We start from the raw sequence: 16,155 nt of genomic DNA on the forward strand, positions 1-16,155 counted from the left end.
AGCTGAGAATTTAAACTCAGAGATGTGCGAATGCATTTCTGAGTTTAAAATATGTAATAAAAATGTCAACAAAGCCACTGTTGTTACTCAGGGATTTAGCGGGTAGAAACTATGTTGTTTATTATATCTGATCTAAAACAGGATCAGTTATAAGATTGGTCTGATTTATCACACAATGCAGATTGACGCTTTAAACCACACTGAATTAGTTACTATGAGATAACTTTAAATACTTATAAAACTCTGATGATTGATCTCAATCAGTGATAACAACTATAAATGGGAAACATGCACGTCATCCCACTGAGTACTTTTTGTCTCTAGACTTCAACAAACCCCTTTTGTTCACTGTTATGTTTTAAATGATCTGACGTTTTAAGCCCAAACGATTGTGCTGAACCCTTGGAACATAGGACCCTGGGAACACATACTTTCCCTTTCAGCAGCGGTTTGTAAATGAAAAACTTATGTGGACCCGTTTTTTTTTCTTTCTTACAACCAGATGAGGGAGAAGTTGGGCAAAGTTCAGGAGGCGTAAACGAGTCAGAACTTTTCACTGCAGTGTTTGAGGCTCTCTCAACCCTCAGGACTGACTGAGTCTGCAATCCGGAGCACAATGATTGCATACATCCTGTTTACCGTTTTGGCAATTTTGCCATTGTTCATCTATTTGCGAAATCCATATTTTCTGGGAGATCTAAGATACGCGGTCACTGCAATTCGCATCGGCATGCGAATGGGCAAAATCAAGAAGAACTTTTCCAGCCTGCTGGACTGCTTCTTGGATAGAGCGAAGAAGCATCCAGAAAAGACTTTTCTGATCTTCGAGGAGAGCTCCTACACGTACAGCCAGGCCGACAGGGAGAGCAACAAAGTGGCCAGGGCTCTGTCGACGCACGCCCAGCTGAAAGAGGGGGACACAGCCGCGCTGTTTCTGGGCAACGAGCCGCAGTTTGTGTGGCTCTGGTTGGGTCTGGCCAAGCTGGGCTGCGTGGCGTCGCTCCTCAACTCCAACATCAGGTCCAAGTCTCTGGTGCACTGCTTCTCCTGCTGCGAAGCCAAGGTCCTCATCGCCGGTGCTGGTAAGCTGGAGCCACTTTTCAGAGGGGTCCATTTGTAGAATTTCTGCAGTTTTTATTTTTATTTTTTTGTGTGTCCCATTTTTCATTGTCACGCGACTTGCTCAGAAATGAGTGATTTTGTTCAATGAGCTTTTTTTTGTTCCTGTTTTTAAGTGTCTATTGAAGCCAGTGCTAATGTTGTAACGGATTTGTGTTTATTTCGACACAAACAGAACATGAACTAACTATTGAAATTAGTTAGACTATGGTTCTCAAACTGTGGGCCGAGTTCCGCCTGTGGTACGTGCTTCTATAGTGTTGTGTTCCTGTTAAGTTTGATCTTGGTTGGGTGATATTAAGCCCAACCTAATTTTGCTCCAGTTTGCAGCTGGAAAAACGGTGGGCTTTGGTAATCAATATGTTTATTAACCAGCACAATATACTGTTATTAGCGACATAAGCTAATAACAATGTATTTCTCTGAATTTTGACCTTTCAATCACTAACATAATGTTCACTAAAGGAGCTCGTAGAATATGTGTGATTTGAGACACAAATGTTTAGAAAACAAGATAAAAAATATTTTTTTTGTCTTTATTTGGGCATCAAATTATATTCAAGGTGGCCATGTTGGATTTTTCAAGTCTCCACTTGAAATTTTGACTTCTGACTTGCCATACAAACCATTGTCAGAAAAAAAACAGAATGCACAGTTTAACGGCATTGTTCAACCAAATATACAATGGCAATAAACACGATTTTTTTTTTTCACTCTGAAAAGTGCTGTTAATAGTTTATACTGGCATAAATGTCACGTCTGTTGTGCAGTTTCCTGTTTGCTCTCCCCCGCCCCTTTGTGCCACAGACAATAAATCAAATAATTTTAGATTAAACTACATTTGGATTTATCCGTAACTTTCTTGAGAACTACCGTTCATATTTGCACAGAGCTCCAATGCCACTTTTGTTCTCTTTCTCTGAGACTTGCGAGGAGCCGTAGAAGAGGTTTTGCCGGCTCTGAGAGAGCAGGGCATCCGCGTGTTTATCCTCAGCGACCACAGTGACGTAGAAGGCATCGAAAGCCTCTCCGATAAGCTCGAGAAGACCTGTGACGAGCCTCTGTCGCCGCAGCTGAGGGCAAACATCAACCTCAAAACTCCGGCGCTCTACATCTACACGTCGGGGACCACGGGTAATCAGCCGTCCTCGTCTGACCTTGACCTGTTTGTTCTGTAGCGTTTCTTGCTACATGTGGCCTTGAACTACACATAAAAGGCTTTTAATGGCAATGTTATCTTTTAGGACTTCCCAAGGCAGCTGTAGTTAACCACGAGAGGGTATGGATGTCATCTTTTCTCCAGGCTATGGTTGGTGTGCACTCCAGCGATGTTCTCTATTTGTACCTGCCTCTCTATCACACCTCTGGTTTTCTGATGGGACTCTGCGGAGCCATAGAGCGAGGTAATTCATGAGAGACTTAAATCAGACATGTCGTCTATGACAATGAAAGAGTCGATGAGTGAACCATGAGTGGCTAGAGCAGGGGTGTCAAACTCCAGTCCTCAAGGGCCGCTGTCCTGCAGTTTTTAGATGTGCCACAGGTACAAAACACTGGAATGAAATGGCTTAATTGCCTCCTCCTTGTGTAGATCATTTCTCCCAGCCTTGCTAATGACCTAACAGGTGTGGTGCAGCAGAGGCACATCTAAAAGTTGCAGGGCAGTGGCCCTCGAGGACTGGAGTTTGACACCTGTGGGCTAGAGCGTAAAATGTGGAGAAGAAGCTAAAAGAAAGTTAATTATCTTAAATCAAAAGCTTAAAAATGTGACAATGTCCTGTAGCTATTTAGTCACTGACTGTCCGCTGCTCTGCGTCCATGATGATATCAAGCTTATGAACGGTTAAACCAATATACGTGACCTCAAGTAACGAGCAATCTGGTTCTGGTTTCCAATGTTTGTGTTTGAAGGACTCAAAGCTCAGTTTACAAACTTGTAAACACTACTGAGCCCTCAGCTAGCCGCGTGTCTCCTTTTCTGCTGATATCTGTGCATCTTCCTTTTGCAGGCATCACTGTGGTTTTGAGACGGAAATTCTCCGTTTCCAACTTCTGGAATGACTGCAGAAAGCACAATGTGACCGCCATTCAGTACATAGGAGAGATCATACGTTACCTGTGCAACACACCGAAGGTAAACATTAGTTTGATATCACATGATCCCAAAAGATCTTTATTAATTCTGCTGAATTCAGAGCACATTTTGATCAAGCAGCAGACCCAACCTTCTTTAAAAAGTTTCATCATTGCTTAAATATCCAAGAACTTGGATAATTTAATCATCTCCCCAACAGTGGAGAAGAATGACTCTCTTTTAACAGGAAGAAACCTCCAGCATAACCAGACAAGGTTATGTTATTAACAGAATAACATTACGTTAAAGATATTTGCCATTTTTCAGATTTCGTCTACCTGAGAAATGGCAAAAAATTGGCAATTTAAATGCTTCAGTCAATCATGTGAATTTGAATGCTAGATAACCTAAAAAGATTCTCTTAGAATATCATGACAATGTGATTAAACCCCTTTTTAGGAAGCTGATCTCAGTTATTTTAGCTGAACAGTCTGATTCCAGACTCCATCCATTTTCTAACACCCTTGTCCCTAGTGGGGTCAGGAGGGCTGCTGGTGCCTATCTTCAGCTAACGTTCTGGGCGGGGGGTGGGGTACACCTTGGACAGGTCGCCAGTCTGCAACACAGAGACAGACAGGACAAACAACCACACACACACACTCACACACCTAGGGAGACCAATTGACCTGACAGTCAATGTTTTTGGACTGTGGGAGGAAGTCAGAGTGCCCAGAGAGAACCCATGCATGCACAGGGAGAGCATGCAAACTCCATGCATAAATACCCCGGGCCGGGAGTCGAACCCAGGACCTTCTTGCTGCAAGGCAACAGTGCTACGAACTGCGCCATTGCGCAGCCCATTGCAAGACTCATTACATTAAACAAAATTTAAAAAACTGAACCTGTCTGACATGAAGGAGGCTAAAAACATTCAAAAAGCAACACAGTTTGGAAGGCAAGAACAGACTAGGAACAAAGCTGAGTCACAAGCAGTTGTTAGATTTGATACTATTAGATTTATTAGTTTCTTTTTCATCGGATGGTTTGGACGTTTCATTTTTCCTTAATAAATGAGATCACAATTTCCAAACCTCTAGCTCTCTAGCAAGTTAGCTAACTTTAGCTATTTACTCGTGTTTGTGTGAAATTAAGATTTGTTTGATAACCTGAAAACATATAAATTACATTTAAAAACCTGTAGAAATACAAAAGGAGCTGGCCTACACATACAGGAGCTCTGTGTTAAGAGTGCCGTGTGGCTGAGGACCCAGTGGAAGGGGCTTGTTGACACTGATATATTGGGAGGGATGTGAAAAGCAGGGAGAGTTTATGACTGTAACAGCCTGGTGTGAGAAGCTTGTCCTCAGCCTGGTGGAGCCAGCCTGTGGGCACATTGTGACAGAGACCAGGAGGCCAGATAGGGGCGGGTTGTGCTGTTTATGAGGTCGGCTGCTTTCCTGTTGATTTCACTCTCTATTCTCTGTACAACACAGGGTTTTTCTTTGCCTTACAGTATAGCAATGCAGCTAACCAGGATGGATTCAATGGGGATGTAGAATCCTTGCTGATAATTTCGTAGCCTTTGAGCCATTAGTTGTTGATATGTGAAAGTTTTGTTTTTTATGTTTAATTATTATAATGTTTTCTTTTCTTAATGTTTTTCCCTGCCATTTTACACGCTCGAAATAAAGATTTGCTTTCCTTTTATTTCATATATCTTACAGCCAATCAATCAATCAGTCACATTTATTCAGACACAATTATGGTCCGTAAAAAAACAAGAAACAGACAGAACGACAACAAGAACAATAAAAATAAAATAATCATCCACTGCCATATTAACTAAGGCACCAGTGACTACAAACCAGAGAAAAACCTCACTGAGTTTTGAACAGGATTGGTCAACGTGTGAATGATGCTGTACACAGTCTGTTAACCTACACATACATCTGTACGTAATGTTTCAAAGCACAGCAGCACAAGTTGGTACACTGACATTTACAAACGTCTGACTGGCTCTACTCCATCGCTGCATCCTCAGGCCATCATCGTAAGAGACCTGAAATTTATGCATATTGCTTTTCCTGTATGCATAAAGATTGAAGAAACACAAACATCTTATTAAAATTCCAGGAAAAAAAATCACAAATAAGCTTTGTAAACTCAGCAGCACTAAATAGCTAAGTAACAAATGCTCAACTTTTCATTTGTGACTTCCAAACCAAACCACATTTTTGTCTCTATTCAAAAAATGTATTTAATTTCTATTCAGGCCAGTTTATCTAAATAACCTGAATTGAATTACTATAGTCACTTTAAAAAAGCTTTTAAAATTCCAGATGCTATGTTTACAATACTGCATTCTCGTTCACGCGCTGACCGATTTCTCATTTTAATTTGTCCAACAACATGGCGATACATTTTATAAGCCACTAAAATGACAACACCTAACTCTGCTCTTGCATCAGTGTGCAACATTGCTCGTAAAGATGTTTTATTTGTGTCTGATCTCTCCTTCACCCTCCCCTCAGAAAGACAATGACAAGGATCATAAAGTGAGACTGGCTCTGGGGAACGGGATAAGGTCGGACACCTGGGTTGACTTCCTGCAGCGGTTTGGGAACGTTCGCATCTGCGAATGCTATGGAGCGACAGAATCCAATGTTGGATTTGTCAACTACGTTGGAAAAGTTGGAGCCATCGGCAGAGAGCATTTTCTCTACAAGGTGAGAAATTAGCATCAAATGTGTACATGTATATTGTTTGTGCTTGTCAATTTTTTATCTTTACAGGACACATTGTCATATACATTCAAATTGCTGTCAAATGATTTATTATTTTTCATTTATCATAATAATCTCCCAACTTCTTTTCAGATGTCATCGCCATACGCCCTTATAAGGTATGACACAGAAAAAGAGGAGCCAGTCAGAAACTCCAGAGGATTTTGCATTGAAGTCCCTAAAGGTGAGTTCGTTCAGATCCAAATCTAACATCCTGCCTTGTCTTTTTTCAAAACTTACCGCGTTTTCTTTTCTCTAATGCAAAGGCGAAACTGGTCTGCTGGTGGGGAAGATAGGACAGAAAACCCCTTTCTATGGCTATGCCAAGAACAAACAGCAGACGGAGAAGAAGAAGCTGCGAGACGTCTTTGAGCAGGGAGACCTCTACTTTAACAGCGGCGACCTTTTAAGGATAGACGAGGAGGGATTTGTCTACTTTCAGGACCGCATTGGAGACACTTTCAGGTCCGTGGCAGGGACAAAATGGAAAAATCTATACAGATGGACACTAAGAGAAGACAATGAGTCTATGAAGACAGAATCAAAGTTGGTTAATTGATAGTGTTTACCACCAAAACAGCTGCTCTTTTTGGTGAAATCATATTTAATGCTCTTGTAACACTGATGGTATCACAATTTCAATGAGAACACATAGATGTATAATTCTAATGATCTTGATACAGAGATTTCTGACTGATATCTTGTGTTAGTTTTTTTTTTTGTTGTGTTTGTGAATCAGGAATTCTTGTCTGCAGTTTGTAGGCAGGGTTTAAATATTCTGCATCCGAGCCTGGCCTGTTGGTTATACTTATAGTAGACAGGCATAATGGACACATGAGATCATCTTTCGTCATTATTTTTCCAGATCTGAACATGATTAAGGCACAAAAAGGTCTAATGTAAAAGTGGTGTCAGCTGGTATAAATGTTTATAAGCTAGTTTTCACTTAAAATACTACTATTTTCTGAGGCCTGAGTTGTCTGAGGCAGAATATATAATTGTTGAAATTGGAATTTTGTTTCGGTAATCTAACCACTCTATGGGAGACATTAGCTGTTGAGAAATTTAAATATTTGACTTTTTGCTTTATTGATTACTCTCCAGGTGTAATAGTTTTCACAATATTGGATTTTTTAAATTATTATTCTTCCAACTTGCAGCTAACTTTTCCATGTGCTCAGGCTGTGTTGTCGTCTTGTGCAGGTGGAAAGGAGAAAACGTGGCAACCACAGAGGTGGCTGATCATTTACTAACAGTGGATTTTATTGAGGAAGCTAATGTTTACGGCGTGAAGGTGCCAGGTAACTTTTACGTCATTACTACCCGTTTCACAACTTTGTAAATAGAAATATAGATTTCTGTTTTTAACTGGGCAAGAATATGTATATTTGTTTTATCATTGTAGCACATCAAATAGAAAGTAATGAAAATATTGAATATGACTTCTGGGGATAACCTTTTCTACCATTGTTGGAAAAGTTGTTCTCAAGTTAAAGATTTATGGCTTAATAAAGTTGTTTTTTTTACATTGACTGGGACTGATTAGGGCACGAAGGAAGGATTGGAATGGCGGCGCTGAAGCTGAAAGAAAACACAGACTTTGATGGCACCGCTATATATCAGCACGTCAAAAACTACCTGCCCAGCTACGCCAGGCCACGTTTCTTACGGATCCAGGTAACCCAATGGAGAGAGAAAGACGCAAAACGTTTGTCAAATCAACTTAAAAATTCTCATAGTGACAACAATTGTTCCTGGGACAGGATGCTGTAGCGGTGACTGGGACATTCAAGCAGCTGAAGGCGAAACTGGCTGAGGAGGGTTTTGACCCTGCCGTCATCCAAGACCCTTTGTTTTTCCTGGAAGACGGTAAAGGCTACGTACCCATGACTCAGGAGATTCTCACCGCCATCACAGAGGGAACACTTAAGCTCTGAACGAGTCGACTCATGTAACTGATTTTATACGTTTTAGGTAATATAGGCTGCAGAGTAATGAAAATGACCAATTCCTTGAGCGTGTTTACAAAGGGTGAAAGGGAAAATATTTCATCCATCCATCCATCCATCTTCTGTTCACCCTTGTCCCTAATGGGGTCGGGAGGGTTGCCGGTGCCCATCTCCAGCTACGTTCCGGGCGAGAGGCGGGGTACACCCTGGACAGGTCGCCAGTCTGTCGCAGGGCAACACAGAGACATACAGGACAAACAACCATGCACACACACACTCACACCTAGGGAGAATTTAGAGAAACCAATCGACCTGACAGTCATGATTTTGGACTGTGGGAGGAAGCCGGAGTACCCGGAGAGAACCCACGCATGCACAGGGAGAACATGCAAACTCCATGCAGAAAGACCCTGGCCGGGAATCGAACCCAGGACCTTCTTGCTGCAAGGCAACAGTGCTACCAACTGCGCCACTGTGCAGCCCCGAAAATATTTCATACAGGAATATTTCATAGATTATAGTTGTTCTTTTTATATATAATTCAAATGTAAATAAAACATTTTTAAAATAAATCCAGTTCATATTTAATTTATAATTTTGTATTATTTATTTCCCCAATTTACAACGGATATCTGAAGGCAATTTGCAAAACAAAGGATTCAAATAAACTTCCAGCAGAACCAGGCTAAGCATGAGCATCCATTTTCAGCAACTGAGTTTTGAGAGGACATGTGGGAGACACTGAACCCCTGAGCCAGGAGTTTATTCATATATGGCAAAATAAAGCAAGAAAAAAAAAACATAGCAGTTCCTCCCTAAATGATAAATATAACCTTCTGTATATTTAGTTATTGGTAGTGTCACGACTGGCGTCGTAAAATTAATCATACAAACGTGAGTGTGCAGGTGCCCGTCCCTGATTGGCTCCCAGAAGACACCGGAGACGTCCAATTGGTGGCCTCCCAGAGATGACGGATGTAAACGCTGGAGACGCGAACTTCCTGCCATCCATCCTCAGCTCATCTCAACCGGTCACACTGTTTGTCTGTGAACCCCTTGTAAAGTTCTTGGAGTTGTAGGAGTGAGCTGCCGTTTATGTTTTCTTACTTTTCTCATGTTTTTCTTAATTAGGGAGGTAAGTTTTTGTCATTTGGTTTATTTACTTTCAATTAGGTAAGTTGGTTAATATTCAGCTACTTTCATTTTGTTTGTTTTCAGAATTAGCTCACTCTGAAGCCGTATGCTCCACTTGTTGTAACACCTCAATCAAAAATACATCTTTTTAAAAATAAATAACATTATAAAATGTTCAACTTCATGTGTGTTGGCTGCTTGGGATCTGAAGAGGATGGACCAAAGTGAAACTCAGAAACGGTGAGCGGGGTGTACTTTTATTGGAAATAAAAACAAAGAAGACACAAAGTGTACAAAAATGTATTTTTGTTGACATTGTTGAAGGTTGTGAGCTGACTGAATTGCTGCTCATTGATTTGAGAGTTATTGAGGTTCAGCACCATTGGCACTTTCCAGTGGCGAGGTAGAAGGCATGTTTGCAGCAGGAGAAGAGAGCATGCAGTTCACCCTCCTGCAGCTGGAGGAGAGGGGTTTTTGACTGGCGTGCGCGACCTTCAGAGGGCAGTTTACCGGGTGTCTGCTGCACTGGGCCCACTGGTTGCAGAAACTGGGAACACTGTAGAACTTTGTAAGCTTTTTCAGGACCTGCTTCCTCGGAAGACTTGAAGGCATCTCGGCGAGTGTCGACACAGGGCCGGATTCTGTGGCTGACGGCACAGGGAGGCCATGTGCTCCATCCTTCAGACCAGGTGTCGTTTCACAGTCAAAGCTAAACAGCGCCCAGTAGGGCAGGGGCTCGCTGCTGCAGCTGAGGGAGCGCATCGGCCTTCTGGGTCGATTCCAAGCTTTGTCGATCCACAGATCTATCTGAGCTTTCTCTAGCTGGGTGACAACATCTTCCTTTTCGTCAGCCATGGCGTCCAGGTGGGGATCTGGATTCTCTTCTTTCCCTGCCGCCTTTGGCTCGCCGTATCTCAGCTGGTCGGCTTTGTTGAAGCCATGCTTCTCAGCGAGCAGAGTGGTAGCAGTTTTAGAAATAAAGGCCCAGTCCTTGAGGATATCATCTGCCGTGGTGAACTGTGAAGTCACTGTGAACCGAATGATGCGTTTTGTGTGGATTTCTGCTGGGATGAGGTACATGGTGCCAGAACGGGTCAGTCTCCTCAGCAGCTCCTGGGTCAAAGCGTTTCCTCCCTGGGATAAAAATAAAGAATACCAGCATGTGCAATAAAAATAGTTGAAGAGCTAAATCTATTTCAAACCTTTCTTGCTAAGCAGTATTGCTTGACCCTTTGACCAAGGTGTGATTGGGACGTTCATGCATCTCGCCAGTAATTAACCAACGGGCATGTTGCCTCATACAAAAGATACATTTTCTTTTAGCACATCTTTCTTGTTTAGTGTCATGTTTGCATACTTTCAGACAGAAAACCACCAAGCCAAGGTGTCTCTCAGCGGGAACCTCAAAATTTGGGTCACTCCTTATGTGAGACTCCAAGAGTTTCGCCATCTCAATGCCCTGAAACAGAAAAATATATGTTCCTGAACCTCCACTAAGTGGATAGTTTCACATTTATTTTGTTCAATATAAGATATCTGTTCCATGATTGTTCACAATTGAAGAGCGTAAAGTCACTTGCATGTCTGACATGAGCCTGGAGGTTTTTCAGCCCAAAGGAGCGCATGACGAACCAAAGCTTCAGAGATCGGAAACGCCGGCTGAGGGGAATTTGCCAGTGCTGGAGGTCAGGAGGAAAAGAAGTGTTACTGGACGAATTTTTCACAAATCGCATTTGTGAAAAATGCGATGATTCTGGTACCATAAAGTCTGTGGCTGCCCGCGAGTTTTCATGTCTGAGGTAGACGGGATCCACACTGAAGGTCTGCTGGAGTTTATGTTTGTTCTTTACCCTAAAGAAAAGCAATTGATTCCATCATCGTCACTCAAAACATCTGATTGATCCCCTCCTCCTCCCCTCTTTGAAATGTAAAATGTTAATTTGATTCTGAGGGTGAGATAATGTTCTGACTCACCAGAAAGCTGTGCAGTCAAAGTGAACCATCATCCACTTAGAAGGGTTGAAAACAAAAGACTCTGCGAACTCAATGCCCTCCAGGGACCAGCGTAGCTCCGGACAGAAGTAGGCTGAGCCGGCATAGGCAGCATCAACATGAAGCCAGAGTCCCTCTTCTTCACCTGTGTTAAAAAAAAAAAAATTATTTCCATCACTGCGGGTGATGCAAAAACACAACTTTTGTCTCATCGATGATATATTTTGAAGTGAAGCTTGGAGACTCACAGATTGGTCCCAGTTCGGAGAGCTTGTCGAATGCACACACTCCTGTCGTTCCTAGAGTTGAACACAGCTGAACAGGAGAGAAACCAGAGCACAGAGAGATGTGTCAGGAAATGTTACTGCAATTAATTTACCTAATTATTAACAATATATTCCTGTCTATTTGTGACTCTTGTATTGTTTTTTTAAATTTGCTTTTCTTAGTGACGGATGCTTCCAGTGCTTTTCTAGGTTTTGATCTTTTATATTCTAAGAGGTGAAATGTTCTATTTCTTAAAAAATATCCTCCTTCTTTGTTTTTTTCTTAGTGTTTTGGGCAAATGATCCAAAGCAGATCTTGCTTTGGATATGGCTACTCAAACACACATGTAGTTATTAATACAGCACTAAAATGCAATTTATAGTTGCTAAATAAATCATGTTATTTGTTTACTGGGTGTTGGTTTCACATTTTAAAGAAACCATAGACATTCAAAAGGAGATATGAGAAACAATGAATTCCCTGGTTAAAACACTGCCAAAATTAACATTTTATGACTTTTCCTGACTGCACTTGATTGTGCTCAATGCAGAATAATCAATATGCTTTAAATTATTTTAAATAATTACAAAGTGTACACTGTGACTTTCTACTTAAAGAACTCAAAACGCTCTAAATATGTTAAAAAACATAAAACTCCAGTGACTTTTCCTCTCCAAAACTCACCAAAGCATCAACAAAACGTTTAAACTATACCATGAAAGGAACGAGGCCCCGTCTCCTGTCCTCTTGAATGGCTTGCTTCAGAGTTTCTCCTCTCAGAGACAGCTTCTCGTCTGCGGGAAGAAACCTGATCTTCACCAGAGCGATCAGACCTGCCTTCTCGACTGACGAATGGGCCTGCAAGAGCAGCCACAAAACAAGTCCTGGTTTGTTTCAACGGATCAATGAAGGGGCAGTCGCTGACAGAGAGGAGGCAACGTGGACCTGGTCTGAAGCGTAGGCCACCAGTGTTGAGTTGAGAACAGAGTCGTCCACTTCCTGGTCCAGCTCGGTCTTCAGCTGCAGGATTTTGTCCTTCCGAGCCGCCAGAAGAGCAACTAGTGTCCCCTCACTGACTGTGCTCTAAGAGTTGTTAGATCGAAGGGGGAAAGGGGGGGGGGGGGGGGATCGTGAGGTTCAGGCAAAAGCAGAGGATTCAAAATGGAAAATGCAGTCGCAAACCTGCAGCAGACCTCCACCCATGCTGTCAGGATGATGATGCAGGAAGAAAAAGGGAAGACCCAGCGCTTTGCACAACCAGTCCATCACATTCATTTCCAGCTCTGTGCAGGCTGGGCTGGAGGCCTGTGTTGACAGAAAGTCAGAATCAGAATTACGTAAGATACACAGCCTCCACTTTTGAGGGTTGTGTGTCGTGCTGCGCTCTTACCCAACTGAATCCCACACAATTGATGGCGTCGGCTAACATGTCCCCCAACATGGAGGGCCATGAGGTCAGACTGGGGTAATAGGCATGCATGTGAGGGCTCTGCCAGTGAACCATCTGGACAAAAACAGAAGAAAACACTCAAACTGCTGAATTAAGTGCATAATCTTTTTTTTTTTTTTTTTTAAACGTTTCTTAGCATGACGGGCAGTGACAGAAATTTCACCCCAGGCATGATGACTTTCTCAACGTCGTTGAAGATGTCCTCCCAGTCCTCCGGTTCGGTGGGCGCAGCTTCAGGAAGCAGCTCCCTCATGTAGCCGGGCTTCACGTCTGGGATGACTCTCCTCTCCCTGATAGAGCTCAGGTACTTTGTGATGTAGTCCACCAGCTCCTTACCTGCACAGTAACATACACTGAAATCACACTGATGTCCCCAGTTGTATTTTTTTATTATTTCATTTTTTTTTTACAAATTTCCAGCTGACTTTGCATGCTTATTTATCATGAAATGGAGTAAATGCAGTAAAAGAGAGCCTGAGGTTACCTCTGCGATTGTATTCCTCAACCTGCATTTTTGGAGACGAGTCCTCTCTTTAACTGAGCAGAGCTACAACTGGCTGCAGAGATGTGTTGTGTACTCGGCATCAGGGATCACAGGACTATATAGACGTCGTTGTGAGGAACACGCCCTGAGTAAATGACGCAACTGAACCATCAAACAGATGCTTTTCATGTGTTATTCTAGTCATCCTAGATTTCTACCTTTACTTGTGCCTTAGGTCTATGAGTATTGAAGCATTTGTGTGTGCTACTTTGAAAATGTAAGCTCAGACAAAATATTTGGTACATAAAAATAACAGTATTTATGTAATGAAATATATACATATATATACATTTATTTTTTAACTTGGAAAATATTTTTCCAAGTAAAAAATGTTTTACTTTTTACTTGGAAAAAGTAAAACGTTTTCCAAGTGTTTTACTTGGAAAATGTTTTACTTTTTCCAAGTAAAACAGAGGACAAATCTTTGTCCTCACAAAGATTTTCTCCATTTTCATGTATTTTTCCCCCACGAAACAAAACTTATCCCCAAACAAAGATCATTATCTTATAAAGAAAAACGATCCTTAAAAAAAAGGATAAAACTATCCAAATTAACCTGGCCCTGTGGAGGAGATGTAACCCCTTGTTAACTTATATTAACTATTGTTGCGTACATGTTTTGAAAAGTTAGGTTTAATTGCATCAGGCATTACCAGGTCTAATTTTATTCAGTAGACGACGAGTAGGCAACAAGATCTCAAAAAACCATCACATTATTCCCAGATATTACTACATGCAGAAGTGGTTCATCTTTATTAAAAACCATAAGTTTTAAGCTGCTTAATTCACAGTGTTTCATCCTACCCTGCTTTCCTATTATGTTCTTCCTCCAACTCCCAGGTTACCTTCGTTTTTCCTCAAACCATTTTACCGTACCCTCCTGGTTTTTGTCTCTACATTCCCTGGTCATTCATTGTTACGCCCCTGAACCCAGCTAATGCTGAGACTCCATTGAATCACAGTGAGAAGCATTATTCATAAATGGAAAGAACACAGAAGAAGGGCAGACATTCTAGGACCATCAACAACTCATTCAGAAAATCACAAAGGATCCCGAACAAGATCTGAAGCTCATTTGAGGCCTCCTTTGACCCAGTTGGGTCAGAGTTCACAACACAACAAGAGTATGGACGTGTTAGATTTCCAAGTTTAAAACCATAAAGCCCATAAATGCACTCCCCTACTTTGCAAAAACATTTTCATGATTCCCAAAACGTTTTTGAAATTATTCTCTGCATAGTTGTCTGACACAAAACTGACAAAACATTTTAGAAAATGCGATTCCGACAGCTGTGGAAGTGTGACGGTCTGGGTGTGCTCTGCTGCTTCAGTAACTGGGTTCATTTTGCACCAAAACAGAAGAAAAGAAAATGACTACGGTACAGTAGTGCTGACGTTTTCACATCTTGCCTAAATGCTGTTCCAAAGCATTGTTTCAGCATCTATAAGAGCCGATGAATGTACAAACCAGACAAAAGTGAGACGCAGGCGACATTATGCAAAATAAATGAACAAAGAACAAACAATGAATTGTACAAAGATGACCAGACCAAAACCATCACATGTCGCAACTTATCAATGGCTTTTAAACGGCATGACAAAAGCTGCAGCATCACCTGGACTGTTCACACACCGGGCCGTTTCCAGGGCTTTGTGCTCGACATGTGATACCACTTACATGATCTGACTAGTGTTTATTCAGGGAGCTCATTCAGTTTCAAGCAAACAGTACTTTGGAAAAAAAAACACTCAGGAAAATATTTGAGGCATTAAATCCTACATCTTCATTCATCAGGATAGAAACTACTGGTCTAATAAACACACAATGTTATCAGGAACCTTTTTTATAGAAAGCTTTTTCTCTCTATCATCTGAAAGCATTAGGATTTTTTTTTTTTTTACATATTAGAGTAATGCTATATTTCTTCGTTATCTTATCTCATTGAAAGGACCATGTATTTTTAACTTGACCCAACTTTTCATTTGCCCTATATTTAAATTTCTTATAGCTCTTTTGGGTCTATAAATTAATTGTCAATTTAACACACATGAACTTGGATGAAGTTTGAGTTTGTCTCAAACTTCATTACAGAAATAAAAAAAAGTATCTCTGTAACAGAAATGTTTTTTTTATAGCGCTGCCTAGTCGCTGCTTGCTCATCAATATTCAAACAACTGTTACGTGAAATCGAAAACACTGCGACTATTGTGCCTTTACCCTTTTGTTGCTTCACCTCTGAGAGCCTGATGAAAGCAGGCTGAATTATAACTGCACAATCGAGGACGGACTGCTACTTGGTGACATCAAAGACAAAGTGCTTTACGCTTGGTCCTACTTTGGTTGTTTTATTCAAATAAGCTGATAAAACCTAATTGCCATCTGCTTTTATTACAAAGAAAATGTCCATGATTCAGAAGAAATAAAATGTCATTATTTACATTTTTGAGTCAACTTTAGTGGTAATTAAGACAAAAATATAAAAGAAAACGGGAACTGTTCATTACTCGAATGCAATGTAGTATTTAAATCTAAACTAAATACATTTACACAACACTGCAGGTGCTTAAGTCACATTGTAAGCCAAATGATCCTACAAATGTACTTCAAGAAAAATATCCACTTGAAAATATTAATGTTAGCAAAACTTAAATTGAAAGGTGAACAGACTAGGGAAATATTATTTTAGGAGAAATTCTTAAGGGGTCATTTTGTTAAAGCTACATAAATTCCAATAAGTTTCTAAATGGAATAATGTTGATTAGGAAAGTATTTCATTTGTATGTTCTGTCAGGATTTCTTTTCAAACAGATTAGACATTTAAATAGCATCTCATTTTCAATGA

The 16,155-nt window shown here is 41.0% G+C and overlaps 2 protein-coding genes across 2 annotated transcripts; one reads left to right on the top strand and one right to left on the bottom strand.

Annotated features, from left to right (window-relative positions):
• Nucleotides 1-495: 495 nt before the first annotated feature.
• LOC114143014 (very long-chain acyl-CoA synthetase-like) lies at nt 496-9,238 on the top strand. Its single transcript, XM_028014706.1, has 11 exons — nt 496-1,082; nt 2,044-2,253; nt 2,364-2,522; nt 3,129-3,253; nt 5,725-5,919; nt 6,070-6,160; nt 6,243-6,441; nt 7,180-7,277; nt 7,523-7,653; nt 7,740-8,019; nt 8,414-9,238. The coding sequence occupies exons 1-10, from the start codon at nt 617-619 to the stop codon at nt 7,911-7,913; spliced, it is 1,848 nt and encodes a 615-aa protein (XP_027870507.1). The 5' UTR covers nt 496-616; the 3' UTR covers nt 7,914-8,019; nt 8,414-9,238.
• Nucleotides 9,239-9,295: 57 nt separating this feature from the next.
• hdc (histidine decarboxylase) lies at nt 9,296-13,404 on the bottom strand. The gene is made up of 12 exons (XM_028014704.1): nt 13,253-13,404; nt 12,932-13,104; nt 12,709-12,822; nt 12,501-12,623; nt 12,264-12,401; nt 12,033-12,176; nt 11,300-11,366; nt 11,034-11,196; nt 10,820-10,910; nt 10,640-10,738; nt 10,417-10,518; nt 9,296-10,193 (listed from the first exon to the last, which is right to left on the bottom strand). The coding sequence occupies exons 1-12, from the start codon at nt 13,278-13,280 to the stop codon at nt 9,423-9,425; spliced, it is 2,013 nt and encodes a 670-aa protein (XP_027870505.1). The 5' UTR covers nt 13,281-13,404; the 3' UTR covers nt 9,296-9,422.
• Nucleotides 13,405-16,155: the final 2,751 nt, after the last annotated feature.

This window comes from Xiphophorus couchianus, chromosome 4, assembly GCF_001444195.1.
Source record: "Xiphophorus couchianus chromosome 4, X_couchianus-1.0, whole genome shotgun sequence".
Lineage (NCBI taxonomy): Eukaryota > Metazoa > Chordata > Actinopteri > Cyprinodontiformes > Poeciliidae > Xiphophorus > Xiphophorus couchianus.